The 13556-nt window shown below is 42.0% G+C and overlaps 1 protein-coding gene across 3 annotated transcripts; it reads right to left on the bottom strand.

The window, feature by feature from the left end:
* Window positions 1–265: 265 nt before the first annotated feature.
* On the bottom strand, window positions 266–13470 carry Ziz (dedicator of cytokinesis protein Ziz). 3 transcript variants are annotated; one of them, XM_065490230.1, is made up of 36 exons: window positions 13367–13470; window positions 13071–13289; window positions 12842–12961; window positions 12580–12776; window positions 12454–12523; window positions 12269–12393; window positions 12109–12211; window positions 11864–12044; window positions 11629–11804; window positions 11445–11576; window positions 11172–11393; window positions 10957–11123; window positions 10748–10909; window positions 10615–10694; window positions 10290–10552; window positions 9976–10238; window positions 9704–9803; window positions 9361–9549; window positions 9119–9307; window positions 8869–9069; window positions 8665–8811; window positions 8411–8612; window positions 8172–8362; window positions 7373–7679; window positions 7194–7314; window positions 6956–7138; window positions 6696–6904; window positions 6373–6642; window positions 6159–6319; window positions 5987–6107; window positions 5579–5929; window positions 5247–5512; window positions 4428–4788; window positions 4199–4371; window positions 3828–3946; window positions 266–3601 (listed from the first exon to the last, which is right to left on the bottom strand). In XM_065490230.1, the coding sequence occupies exons 2-36, from the start codon at window positions 13167–13169 to the stop codon at window positions 3370–3372; spliced, it is 6453 nt and encodes a 2150-aa protein (XP_065346302.1). In that variant the 5' UTR covers window positions 13170–13289; window positions 13367–13470; the 3' UTR covers window positions 266–3369. The 3 variants fall into 3 exon arrangements, with proteins under 3 accessions (XP_065346302.1, XP_065346303.1, XP_065346304.1); XM_065490231.1 differs by having other exon boundaries at window positions 8429–8612; XM_065490232.1 differs by having other exon boundaries at window positions 8429–8612; window positions 9716–9803; window positions 13071–13308; window positions 13367–13441.
* Between the last annotated feature and the right edge of the window lie 86 nt (window positions 13471–13556).

Here is a 13556-nt window from a genome sequence, read left to right as displayed (position 1 = left end):
GAAAATAAAAAGCATGTGTGTATTGTTTTAGTTCAACTGATATCTTATCTGCCTCGCAGATTGTAATCAACAAGGCAGCGAAATTAAATCCTTACACACGAAGCACGTAAAACTACTTCGGGCGTGACTCAAATTCAAAATCTTTTAATTATGCGCGGCTGTTTGTTCTGTGCTTAAGAGATTTGGAAGAACGAGAGCGAGTTCAAATAAGACTGTTACTATTCTAGTCTTCGTTGTGGTTGTTCTGCAGAATAAAAGCCAGACGTTGATCACGAGAAAAGAATTCTTTTATTTATTCAAACAAATAAGAACTGAGATTACAATTGGAGATGTCCGTTAAATTATAAAACAGAAAAGCGTTCTAAATAAATTACAGTAGTTCAAATTTGAAAACTGTCGCAATCAGTATATACCATCACATCCAAGTTTGTATGTATACGTATTACATATTTATTGTATAACTATGCTTGAAGATTGTGCGGTTTCGCGCGCTGAAGCAAAGGCTCAGGGAGTATGAGAACTAAAGTTGAAAAAAGGACCAGCGCCCGAAACGCAGAGTATAATATAAGTTGAGAATCTCACAATTGAAAAAGGTACTTCGTCCGAGGAAACAAGGATTTGAAGAGTAATTAATGAATTAATTGCACCTTAAAACATTGACTAAACAGTTAAAATATCAGGAACAGTTTTTCGTAAGTCAACGCAAAACGAGGACCGTCGCGATGAGGCCCATAATATTCATGCGAAGGCGCGCGCACGGGTGAGTGGAGTGGAGCGATTCTCGCGATCGCCGAGAAATTGCGGATAATTTATTACTGTTTGGGCATTTGTGTGTTATTCGACTGACTGTGTGTGTATGTGTGTGTGAGTGGTGTCACGAATGGAGAGTAGGTGGGTGGGCGGGTGCTGTGCTCCGGCAGCGACAGACACAAACTGATAACCCAGGGCATCAGACGGATCCGTTTGCTCGTTTAATCAATAGTGGATGGCGCAGCAAGACCTAGAAAATTACTATTTGCACCCCCTGACTACCGACCGACATACGCTAGTAAACGGATGTGCAATCGAGTGTAATTGCTGTAGAGCAGAGCGGGCGATGCGCAATTTATTTCGGGGCGCCCATTCATGTTCGGCCGAAAATTATTGTCTTGCGTGATTTACTGCGTTCCCGTCATCGATTCAAAGTGATTAGGTGAGAGGATTGAGCTAGTGAACTTTGGAATGGAATTTTTGCCTCTTCTAATGAATATCCATGAAGACCTGTTAGTGAATATTGAAATTCAAAGCGTAACAGAGAGTTTCTAATAAATTGTACTTTCTTGACGAGTGAGTAGCTTTGAACCTCTACGGTGAAAAAATCTATAAGATAGAAAAAGAAAATTCCAGATATAAAAGAAGCAATTTCCTAATTATAATTGAATACTTTGCAAAGTATTTTAATTACTGGGCATAAAACTAAAATTAAGAGAATTTAATTCCTTCTGGAATTTTCTTTTTTTAGCGTCTTTTAATTTATCATAACGGTCAGAAATTGGGTCAGTAATTTTCCTAATGGATAATATTGGAACATTAGCTTCAATTTTGAAGTTTTAAAATCTGTATGTGATAAAGGAAATGTTTGAAAAGTGCGAAAATTCGTGAGCAGAATTGAACACATACGATTCTAGTGTTTGGATATGGTTCGATTCTACCGGCGAGTTTGGATGAAATTTAATAGGATGTTTCTTCCGGCGCAGGCGAAACTTTTAAATATTTCAAGTTACGAAATTTAATCGAATATGATGGGGAATGAATAAACACTCTCATAGAATGTTTGAAATTCAATTAAGTTGGTGAAAAATGACTAACTTACAATTAGAGATAAATTTAATATGTTGTTGCAAGTGACTGATAATTTAGTGACGAAATTTTGTCAAACCCCCTTTGAAATAACACAGCCTGAAAATAATTGCTAGAATTAATTTCATTCATTGCAAGCGCCGTAGCACTTAAAAAAATGATTGAAAAGATTTAATTTCCGCACGGAAGTCTGGCGTTGGAAATTGTCCCCAGGCAGCTGAAAACGAAAATTATTACAAAGGGGAAGGCGCATGTGCACTTTTTCCGAGTTGCGATTTTTAAGAGGGAGTCCCTGGCTGGCTGCAATGCACTTTTCAATCAATATGATATAAATGATGCGCAGCGTGCCTCTCGGGAGTAAATTCATTAGCCGGCAGCGGCAGACTGCGGGACCGTTCAAATTAAAATTTCCAACCCTAACGAACCGAGAGAGCGAGCGAGTGAGCAAGAGGAACTCTCATTTCGCTCATTCAGCCGTCTGGAGAGGCTGCAGGCAGCGTGCGCGTCTAAAAAATTGGCGAGAGTGCATTCACCGAGTTGCAGATGGCGGAGAACACGCGAGTGAAATGACGCTCTCGCGCAGCCCGCTAAATGGCACGTTTTGTCCAAGATTTGCTACATAATATCATCGTCCGTGGGAATCAAATATCTTGAGTAACCAGTACAGGAAATTAATGAAAAATTAGAAGCTCTCGCACGTCCAAGGGGAACAGCAGGCGTGTAACGGACTGAGCCAGCGCTGAGTGGCCGGCTGGACCTCAAACAGGCTCTCATTAAAAATTTTCGAGCTGAACTTTTTCAAGTTGGGTTTCAACAGTCACCGCGCGCTCGGTGGTTGAATGGGAAGAAGGAGCGGCCGTTGAGCCGCGCGCAGTGACTAATGGCGTTTTGAGGAGCGCGATAATAAATTACCGCACTTGAATGTGTGTGTGTGTGTTACATTGTGAGATGCAAAGTCTGACGGTGCAAAAATCAGTCTGCAAGAAATTTGATGTCGAGGAGAAAGAGCATTTTCGTGCGACCAAGATTACAGAAATATCTGATTGCCTCAGCCGGATAAGTAAACCGGTTGTTAAACCCTTTTAACATTTCAATCTGACAAAATCAACCACGATCACAGCAAAACTTTGCAAAATTTACAAAGAACATAAGAGCAAAAAATTGCTGACTTTGTGAGAGAGAAAAAAACAAACGATCAAAGTTTCACTGTCACGTTTTGACAAAATGTTCGCATAAATGACACTATGAATGTTGCGCGTAATATAATATTTTTCAAGGCACGTGGTTGGCACAAACTTCTTCCTGTGATATCTATGCAAAATATCACACATGGTTAATGGTATTAATTGCTACGCGATTTTGATCATTACGTTCCAATTATTATAATTCGAGATTCGGGGGTTGAAAAACAGCCCTAGCGAGTTCGCTTTCATGCGTGTTTCACGAGGAAATGGCCCATTATGATAACTTACGGCGATTTAATAAATAAACGTACAGTGCTACAACAGATTCTAAACGGTAAATGGCTAATTACGTGTAACTAGATTCGTTTTGCAGGCCGCTGATGGCGCTGAAGAGGACGCAGCTCTGTCGTTTGCTCATGAGGTCCTCTTCCAAAAGGTTGGGCTCACTCATCAGGGCGCCAAGATCCTGGCACATCTTCTGGAAAGTTTCCGAGAGCATCTCCTGGTAGCTATGCTGTTCGCTTGAGACTAGTTTAGCGTTTAGGTGCAGAGCATCTGAGCAGACATTGACAAAGTCTCTGGAAAATAAATTATTGTTGTATAAAAAGGAAAATGTATGGATGTCGTTTTTATCTGTAACCCCTCCTATTTCCATATAATCATTGATAAAATTTGTAAAATTATTTAAAATGATGAGAAACAACAAAAAAATCTTCAACAGTTTATTCCGATTTGAGATTTTTGCATTTAAAGAGTTTCGGTTCAATAAAAAAAATCTGGTTTCATGTAGTGTTTGACTGTTACCTGAAAATGTCCCTAAGCTGTTCCAAATCATCTTCAGAATACTCTGCGTTCTTTGTTGGGTCGAGGAATGCAGAGGCATAGGCCATAGGACCTGCATTGACTTGTACACAAACACTTCCCTGTTTGTAAGAATAAAAATTAGAGCTGTCATTCAAACATCTGACACCTAACTACTAATATTTCAGAATATGAGTTATTTTATAAATCAATTCATGAGTTTCTTAAGAGAAAGCAAGTAATTAAAAAACAACTGCTGACAACAGCATAAATTTTAAATATTTTTGCTCCTTAAATTTCAAGTTATGAACTGCGGTTTTGTTAAAAAAAAACAATCTGCATGAAAATATAAAAGAACTTGAATGAAACTGTACCTGCAACAAAAGTTGCAATCTTTTAGCGTCCGGTGGGTTACAGTAAACAACTTCCTCCATGTCAGCCACGCGTTGCTTCATTTCGTGCAGCGCCACAATCAGCGGGTTCATCTCCATGACGCTTTTGTCAACCACTGGCAAGCGGCGGACCAGGTAAGGAAACGATTTGGAAGCTGCAGCACTATGTGTTAAGCGCAAGAACTGAAAACTTAACAGAATCCACACTCACTTGTTAGAATCGTTCTTCTCTTCCATTGATCCGAAGGCTCTCCTTGCGCAGGTCCGTTTCTGGTGAAGGGAGTGTCGAACATGAACTTTCGCACGTTGTGGTGGGTCCTCTCAAACAGGGTCAGCCTGGAGCCAAGTTCACTGGGCTCCCAGTACGGGGTGACGTGCGTGACTAGCACCCAACCTCCATCCTCCTTTCTGTCGCTACCCGCGCGGTCCGTGTCACAAACAATTTTGACAGCGCCATGGCCGAACTTGCTCGCAAACTGGTGGGTCAGCCGCTCAGATAACTCAGCTAGGGATGTCACCTTTGGTTCTTTGTAAATGTATTCCACACCTTGCGTGTTTTCATCAAAACATGCCTGAAAAAAAATTGATTTTTAACCACAAGAGGGTTTCATTGTTAGGACGTGACTAACAAAAAATAATAAATTTATAAGGCCACGGATTTGATTATACATAGAATGGTGACAATCAAATATTGCACTGATGAGTTTTTTTAACTTCTGCTCAGCACTTCCCGTTGGCTATGAGCTCACTGGGTCCCAATAACATCGAAGGAGGATTAACGGCAGTCTATTAAAATAACTAGATTTAAATTCAACCTATTTCCCTTACACGCATTAATATTTTAAATAATGAAAGTTTGGCTCTTCTAGTAACACTATGGCGAAAATTTCAAACAAATATAATCCATTTAGTCATTTAACAAATGCGCGGATGGAATGATAAATTAAAAATTGTGTTCACTTTTCAACACTTGAAAAATGTAAGATAATTTCTTTGCAAGTCAGGCCCTATAAAGAGTAGCAGTTATCACCTGTCCGTAGAAAGAAACTCTATAGTATGTTCCAAGGAGACGCCGTCCTCCCCTGGTAGCACACTCGGACGCCTTGGTGCACGACTGGGCCAAGTGTCTGAAGGCCGCAGCCATTGCATTGTAGTCCCTTCTTGATTCATACAGCGGGGTGATCAACCTGTAAAGCGGCACCTGCAGCTCATAACGTTCTGCTCTCTCCAGTAGGTCTGAGCAGAGGGTCAGCTGCTCCGTCAGAGAAGCCTCTGTGAACTGCGTCTCAGCAGCACCTGCAAAAAAAATGAGAAGCATTTATAATAATCCATAGAGGAATTTGGCTCAAATCAAACACCAACCAGAGTCAACTTTCAAGTTCTTCTCATCTTCTGTGATATTTGGCGAAATGTCAGCAAACGCTTCAGCACCCCAGCTCAAGATTCCTTTCTGTTTCAAATATTCTGACTGCAGAGCAGCCATGTGCAAGTGACACAGAGCAGCTTCTGAGTACGAGTTTGCCTTGGTGTGGTTCTCTGCCAGCGCCTGCAGCCACGTCATTCGCAGCTCTGGCGTGCACGAATACGAGTCTGCCAAGTTCAACTGCAGCTCATTCAGGACCTCAGGTTCATGATTGTGTTCACGCATTTGTGCAGTGGCCATCAAGACATTCCTCATTCGTGTGGTCAACTGTCTGACTTCTTTAGGGAACCCTGCGTCAGAATTTGTCATAAAATTTACTCTTTAGTGGTTATTTAGATCCAAATTACTTGTCATCTTCATCGCTTTGTCACTGCTGGCAAAATTGTTGATCATGGAAAGGCTCTCCTGCATTCTCGAGTTATTCAGCACGTCCATATTCCCAAGGAGGCGAGAGACAGATATTACCAACTAGAATCAAGGGTAAATAGATGGCCATATAAAATAGCTTTTGAGAGTTACCTGAAGGTGCATCCTCGTCAATCCCTGCCGACCAGTAAACTCAAAATTGCTTCGCATGAGAAGATACACGATTGCACAGGCCTCTTGTCTAGTCTTTGTTAATTTAGAATTGCAGCAACGTAAGAGCTCAGAGCAAAGGAGACCACAAATTTTTGCACTTCCTGCAAATCATTTGGTAAATATTCCGAGTTTGAAAATTATCTTTATCAAATACCTTGAAATAGCACTGGTGAGAAATTGTTCACAAAGGCACGCAGAGCAGCAAAAACGTGCATGAGGATGCTTTCGCACTGTCCAACTTGCAAGAATGAGAGGTAAATTTCAAAGATTTTCTCTGTTATTGGCGAATCCTCTGCGGCCAAAATAGAATCTCGGCACTGTCTGCAGTACAGACCAACGCAGTCAAGCACGATTAAGCCTACTTCTGCAGCCATGTTTGCTTCAAGGAGCGTGTGCTGTGACACAGTCCTGCCTAACTTCCAGCCTGCGAAAGTCAATAAAACGTAATAAAAGAACCCCATGCAAATAAAAACGTACTCTTTGTGTCACTGATTGGGTTGGGTTGGTCAACAAAGCTTTCGCTTGCGGTTCCAAAAGCAGGAGCCTCCATGCGAGCCGGCAAAGTGTTTGCCTTTCTACTTCTGAAGCCATTACTTTGGGTAACTGGCGCGGCGGCCAAAGACAATTTGCTGGCCAATCCACTTTGGTGTCTTTTACCCAAGTATTGGAACTTCATTAGGCTCATGCTATGGTGAAACATTTAAAAATTTTATTCATCACTTTATGGAGCGGCTTACTGCAGGAGCTGGAAGAATCCCAAAAGCTGGGTCTGACTGCAGTGCTGCCAGTAGGCTACCAGACACTGATCCCCAACATGCTTCACCACAAACAGGTAGCAGAGCAAAATATCCTGCGCCTCGGAAGCTTGTAACATGTCACGATGTTGCAAATGTGGCTGAGGAGAGTTGTTCATCAAATTCCTGGAATTGAAATAATACATTTACATCAAGGAAATATGCAAAAGAACACTCCCACCTTCCAATGCTTCCTGGTCCTTTTGCAATTGCCGTCTCTTGTGAAGCAGCAGAAGCGGCATCAATGGACATGGTTGAATCATCAGATTCCAAACTTTGCGTAGATCCAGCCACCAAAACACCTGGAAAATTTTCTTCATTAATTCTCATGTCAAGCTTAGGCCACTCTTATCCCAGTACCTTGAGCAGCGATGGCAGAAAACCCAACAGACTCTCTTGAATGTGCTCCAGAGAAGAATGGCGATCCACAGGAATCAAAATGGAGAGTGTTGCGGTTAGCTCTATCTTTTAAGCCATTTTGAGGACAGCTGGCGGCAGAGAGGATGCTGCTACTTCCTCCCAGGTTGCTATCAGCTATGCTAGAGGCCACATTTGTTGATTTCGCGCCAACCCTGTGCCTGCATATTACGATTGGCAGCCTGTCTCTATTGTCAATGGCAATTTCAAGCCAAGGTAGGAACAGTGATGCAATCCGGGCTAGCTGACCCTACAAAAAATTCGCAATTTTTATCATGACAAAATTACTTCCCACTTAAATTGACTGAAGGATAATTAAATAGCTGGTAAGGATGTAACAATGCTCTCTAGATATAAAAATTTTGAGGTATTTCGCAGTAACTGTTGACTTTAGATAGGCAGCGGAACTCTATCATTATTTCAAAAGCATTTAGATTTACTAATTTTAGACTAATTTAAATTGTAATCAATCTAGAATTTACTGAACCATCATGACGATATCAGTGTTACACTGGACCCAAAGAACATGTTGATATAAGTTTGTTAAAATATACTGAATTCTTTGTCAGTTAAAATTTGCTGCATACAGTCAGATCTAAGTTTTAATGGTAAAACCAATCATTTATTGAATGATTTGCTTTGACCAGTTTTGGTCCAATGGGGCTTTAATTAAAAAAACATCATTGGAATCTCATCACAAACTAATTAAATGTTGTTGTGATAAAGGAAAATGTATTCAAACCTTGTTCTGGTACCGCGAGTCAAGCTCGTGCTTTGCCATCAAGTCCCTTAGTGTGCGCACTGCTGCTCGTCGCACCTGATACACCTCCTTGTTCAGGGCATGCTGAAGCTCTCGGAGCAAGAGACCAGCTAAGAAATGCTGCTTGCAGAAGTCTTCGTTCAGCTGGCCAGCACTCCAGTTTTGGCCATTGTCTGAGGAGGATTTAGAACATCACAAATTACCTTTAGTAACATACAAACCTAATTTCTTTATCCTACTGGGTGATAGGGGCGGCGGCGCCAATGGAATATTCAATGGAATGAAGTGCTCATGGCAGCAAACGGTGCCCAAGAATGAGTATTTGTATTCGCTCAGCATGGCGTGCTCACTAGAGTTGAATCTGTGACTGTAGCGCCCAATCAAGCCGAGAACTACGCCTCTGTCCATCAGACTTAAGCATCGCTGAGGAATTTCGGTTATAAATGTCTTAAGTTGGAGAAATATTACGACAAACCTTCAAAAATACAGCAATGCTTGTATTCAGTTCTTGTGCGTGTTCCTTGTGGTCTTTGAAGTGGTTTATCACGCGAGGCGCTAGAGTGTCAAGCATTCTTTCTAGCGAGGCAGTGAAGTCGGCTGAAAAGCGCTCGTTTCGTAGCATCTATTCAGAAAAATGCAGAGAAATGATTTTTGCTTAAAGAATATTTTTAAAACAAACCTTTATTCTCCCTGTAGCCAGAAGGTGCTGGGCCATGCTTTTGGCAAGGATCTCAAGAAAAAAGCCGGAATGGCTCATCAGCTGTAGTGCCAAATGCATTTCGGTGGCAGCAAGAGAGTCCAGCAGCGCAGGCATGTGCACTGCTAGCTGTTCGTGCAGAGGAGGGCCGCCGTCTCCAGAGTGAGAACTCCCATAGACATACTGAACAATGGTATTAGCTACAAGCCAATCAAACCGTCTCAGGCTTTACTTTTACATAAGCCACGAGAGCGTCGTGTCGGCCTGCATCCTTTGTTTGAGTCACAATGTGCAACAGCAGGCGCATGGTGTCGATGCCCACAGTGCCAACGTTTCCGCATTTCGCCAGCAAATTGAACAACAAGTTTAATATGGTGGGTAGGAAGTTCAAGAGTGTCGAGATGTGAATGGCATGCCCAGCCTAGAATAAGGAATGTAAGACTGGGTATTTTACAAAATCAAATTTTGCCAAACCTTCAAAACTTTAGACGTTTCTAGTTCGTTGGGAGGAAGTTGTACAGGCTTAGGCTCCAAAAGCTTTTCCGCTTGCACAAACATGTTGTGCAGGTGTCCATCGGTGGTTGCAAGGGTTGAAACCAAGCGCAGACCAACTCTGAATAGTGACTTGTGCCCATCTAACCAAGTAACCTCTGGGCCGGAATACTAAAAAATCCCGAATCAGAGAAGAGTTTTTTTTGCTAACACATGAAAGCAAAATGGCACCAAAATAGCAAAATTTACATGACCGCTTGCTTGTTTGTACAGCCAAATCGAAGCACTGTAGCGATCGCTAGTAAAAAGACAACATGTACGATACCCAACGACTTACTCCCTTGCCCAGCCCAAGAGGCTTCACAGCCAAGTAACCATCAGGAAGAGACGCTGCAATTGCCAGGTCCTTGTCACCAGTTTCAATTCTAAAAAAAAGCCATTTCTTCAGTTTAGCCTTTCGATTATTTTTGGTAGTGCAGTTTAATCTCGAAGTTAAAAACAAAGAAATATAATAACTATAATTAAAAAAATATCAACTTTCAGCCATTGTTTGAATAGTGTTGAAGGAACCCAAATGATATACAAAATAGCACGTACCTTCCATCAGTGGACAGTGGCAACCAAGCAAAGCCAACGCTTGACTCAACGCTTGTATTCGAGTTGCTTCCACCTAGACTCGTCTTCTTAGTCACATCGCAGGTGACATGGTAGAAGCGGAAGAGCAAGTGGTGCGTCTGACTCAAGCACACTGGCAGCCTGAGTTTGACCTCAGAATACCAGCTGGGTGAGCGGTTGTGGTGCAGAACGGGACAAATGAATTGGTCCGCTAATAGGTCGTTCCCCGGAACTTGATATATGCACTACAAAAAGGAGATAAGTCAGGGTCTGCCGATCGCAAGTGGCTGCAATACTTTTATGGCTTTTGCATCCTCAGCGTCAGAGTCACGGAGCTCGACCACACAAGCTAGATTTCTGGCTTTGGCAAATATTTTCTGCGCTTCAAAGCACAACTGCTTGGGGTATACATAAAGGTGGTGACAGGGGACTGAGTAGGGCTGCCGGCCTGGATTCTCCACGGCTAAATGGTTCTCAAACTCAGCAACTTCCGTAGAAGCCATGATTTCAGATGAGGGATTGAATGGCTTAATGGGCACTAAGGATGTAGTCAACGAATCTATGGATTGAACAAACAGAGCTGATGCTACGATACTCCTATGAGAAAAGCGTAAAACCTACTTTCAGGTGGATCTGTTATGAAGGTGACGCTGATGTTGATGGAAGCAGGAATGGTTGTGAGTCTGCTCATTTTATCAGGCCTAAATTCAAGCATTTAATAAAATTTCAAATCAGAAAGATTCTGAAAAGTTACTTTTTGAAGTCTTGCAGCATCTTCAGAAGCTCCTCGTCATTAAGTTTATTGGGCTCCTGTCTATACAGAGGAGAAAACTGTGCAGACATGTCGAGTTGGCCACTAGTATGTCTGAAGAGTGGTCGAGCGGCCCAAGCAAACGGCATGCGGTACTTTCCCAGCCTGTCAAATGAGATTGGTGACAGCCCTAATTGTGAAGAGAAACTAACCTTTGGCAGCAGATCTTTGCAGTTTTGTGAGCTTTTTGAGCAATTTTGCAGTCCCTTCCGGGTCGGATGTATGGCTCTGTGCTTTGGTTGATTGCTCCTTGAAGAACCTTTTCCACCCTCAACACTAGGTAGACCTCAGGGTGAGGATTGCTGACACTCACTATGGCCTTTACAAACCAACATTAGTCTATGCTGTAAGAATTAAACCCTAGTACCTGGCGTAAGTTGTTCAAGTACTTGTGAGGAATGCTACTCCATTCTGGAGGGTAGGAAGCCTCTACCCCATTTTCTTTGGTGCCATTTTCCTCACTATCAGAAATGGCTTCCGCCAGCATTGCTTTGGCTTCATCTGTGTTGACATCAAATTGAATGTTTTCAGTCAACTTTCTATTATCTCTGGCGTCAAAAATAGCCAAGATGAGAAAGTATGGCTCAATCTAGAAAAGGAGAAGCTTGATTGGTTGCATGTAAAGGGAAGGAAAATTTACTTGTGAAACATTGTCATCTCCAACGTGGGAGTGAAGCTTGAGAGAAAAGCCCACGCACTTGACCATAAGTCTCAATCCAAAGTGCTCCCTATATGGCTCGACAGTGGCCTCCAGTGACTCCTTTTTGGCTACCTATTGTTTAGGTTGAGATTTTTGATATCATTGAAGTTGTGATCTCTCTTACAGATTCTGGCAAATGCGGACAGACGGCAAACAACCTTCTGCGGTTATCTTGCCTCGCTGTTGCAATTGAAGAGTCTGTCTCGCGGGAGTATCTGACCAGCTCTGGTATCATGCTGTTTTCCAAGCCCTTCAAGGTTCCAAATGAAAAGGCGTGAGCAGCCGGTGAAGATATAGACTCTAGAGTGTTAAACCTTGTTGTATTAAGCCTGATAAAACGCAAACAAACAAATAAATACCTCTCTCTGAGGACTTTTTATCTTCGTTTTGTTTATTTTGCGCCACTATTAAGCTCAAGGCAGCCACCCAGTCATTCATCTCGGCTTCAGTTTCAGCAGCAAAACAGACAACCTTGGAGCTACTGCCAGAACTGCTCCCCACGAATTTGAGTTCAAAGGCGTGCCGCCCGCGCTTTGGGTTCTATTTAAACAATGACAGAATTAAAATGTGTTTTGTGCATCTAGAAGTTATTAGAAATGCAAACCTTGACTACTTCTGTGCAAAAGTCCATTACAAAATCACTCTTTGGTTCTCCTCTCTTTTCAGGTTTTTGCATTTCAAGAATGTAGGTTCCATCTACCTCTTTTCTGGATATAAAAACAATTATCACCAATATAAAGTTATGTGGAGCAATCAGAACTTACTTTAAATAGCAGTAACGCCTTTTGAACGTTTTTGAGGCCAAATTAACAAATATCCTTTCCTGGCCACTCTCAGGTCCCTTCAGTAGAATTCCTTGCTTTGTAATATCCACAGATCTATCTGAAGACTGAAATTTCAGCAGATTATGAAGTGAAACAGCCTGTTGTCTTATTGTAATCATAATAACCTCATCACTAGCATCAATATCGGCGTCAATCTCGTAAATTTCCTCTCTCAGCTCCTCAGGTTTTGGTGTCCTGAATAAAAAATTATATCCTAATAACTAATATCAACAAACAAGAGCGAAACACACTTTGGCAAATCATGATAAGTTCCGCCAAAACTGCTGTACTTGTAGTGAACAAGGTTCCAATTGGTGTTATAGCTCCGAAGAGACTCCCTCGCTAGCAAAGGGCTTTGAGCCAGTTTTGAAAGTTGATCTTCTCCCGCAACCACACACCCTGGCAGAGGAGGCAGCACCGTTCGAAATTTGCGAGGCAGTATAACTTGCTGGATAAACAACAAAGAGATTCTTGTTTTTACAAGCAATAAAGTTTTACTACTTCCTCTATTACCGAAACATCGTCTGATGGGTATAAAAGAAGCTCTCTCTGCGGGTCGTTTTGAAGTAAAGTTTTGTTTTTCAATATAAAGGCTTCATATTCAATCGGTGTCACAATCTCAGGTGCAGGGACCTTAAAAGAGAATACCAGATTTTGTAGTGTGTGAGTGTTAAATAATTGGGTAGGTGTAGCGCAGTGTGGGAAGTGGAAGTTGATAGAAAGCGATTTATTTCCAACTTACATGTGATGAAGTTTCCCGCACAACCTGAGACATTGTTTCCCGTAAATGGGCAGCCATGCCTGGCTTCCGCAGGGCTTTTGCGAATTTTCTCTCGCTCATTTTGCCAGCAGATCAGGTGGGGCGGCGAGATTTGAGTGGTTTGATCGGCGTCTCACACTCTCCGAATTGCTCTATGCACACATCTCTGTGGCAGTTATCAGGAAAGAGACCTTGCAGTACCTGCAAAACATCGAATGACCTTTGCTGATGACTTCAAAACGAGGATGTAGGGATGTATAAATAAAAACTGAATGAACTGAAGGAATTGCCATCAGCATCAGCTGCTTCTTCGAGATGAGAAGTGCAGGAACGAAATGGGGAGTCTCCTTTTTGTTTATAGTATAGCATGGTTGCCAACAACAATAATACTTGTTTTGTTCCTCTGTAAGTGATATCCCTTAACAAAAATAATATTTTTGTCCCTCTCCAATATGTTTTAAAATAATT

This window comes from Cloeon dipterum, chromosome 4 (assembly GCF_949628265.1).
Source record: "Cloeon dipterum chromosome 4, ieCloDipt1.1, whole genome shotgun sequence".
NCBI classification, from domain to species: Eukaryota; Metazoa; Arthropoda; class Insecta; order Ephemeroptera; family Baetidae; genus Cloeon; species Cloeon dipterum.
Note: the sequence above shows the minus strand (reverse complement) of the source record. Positions and strands in the feature narration are given on the sequence as shown.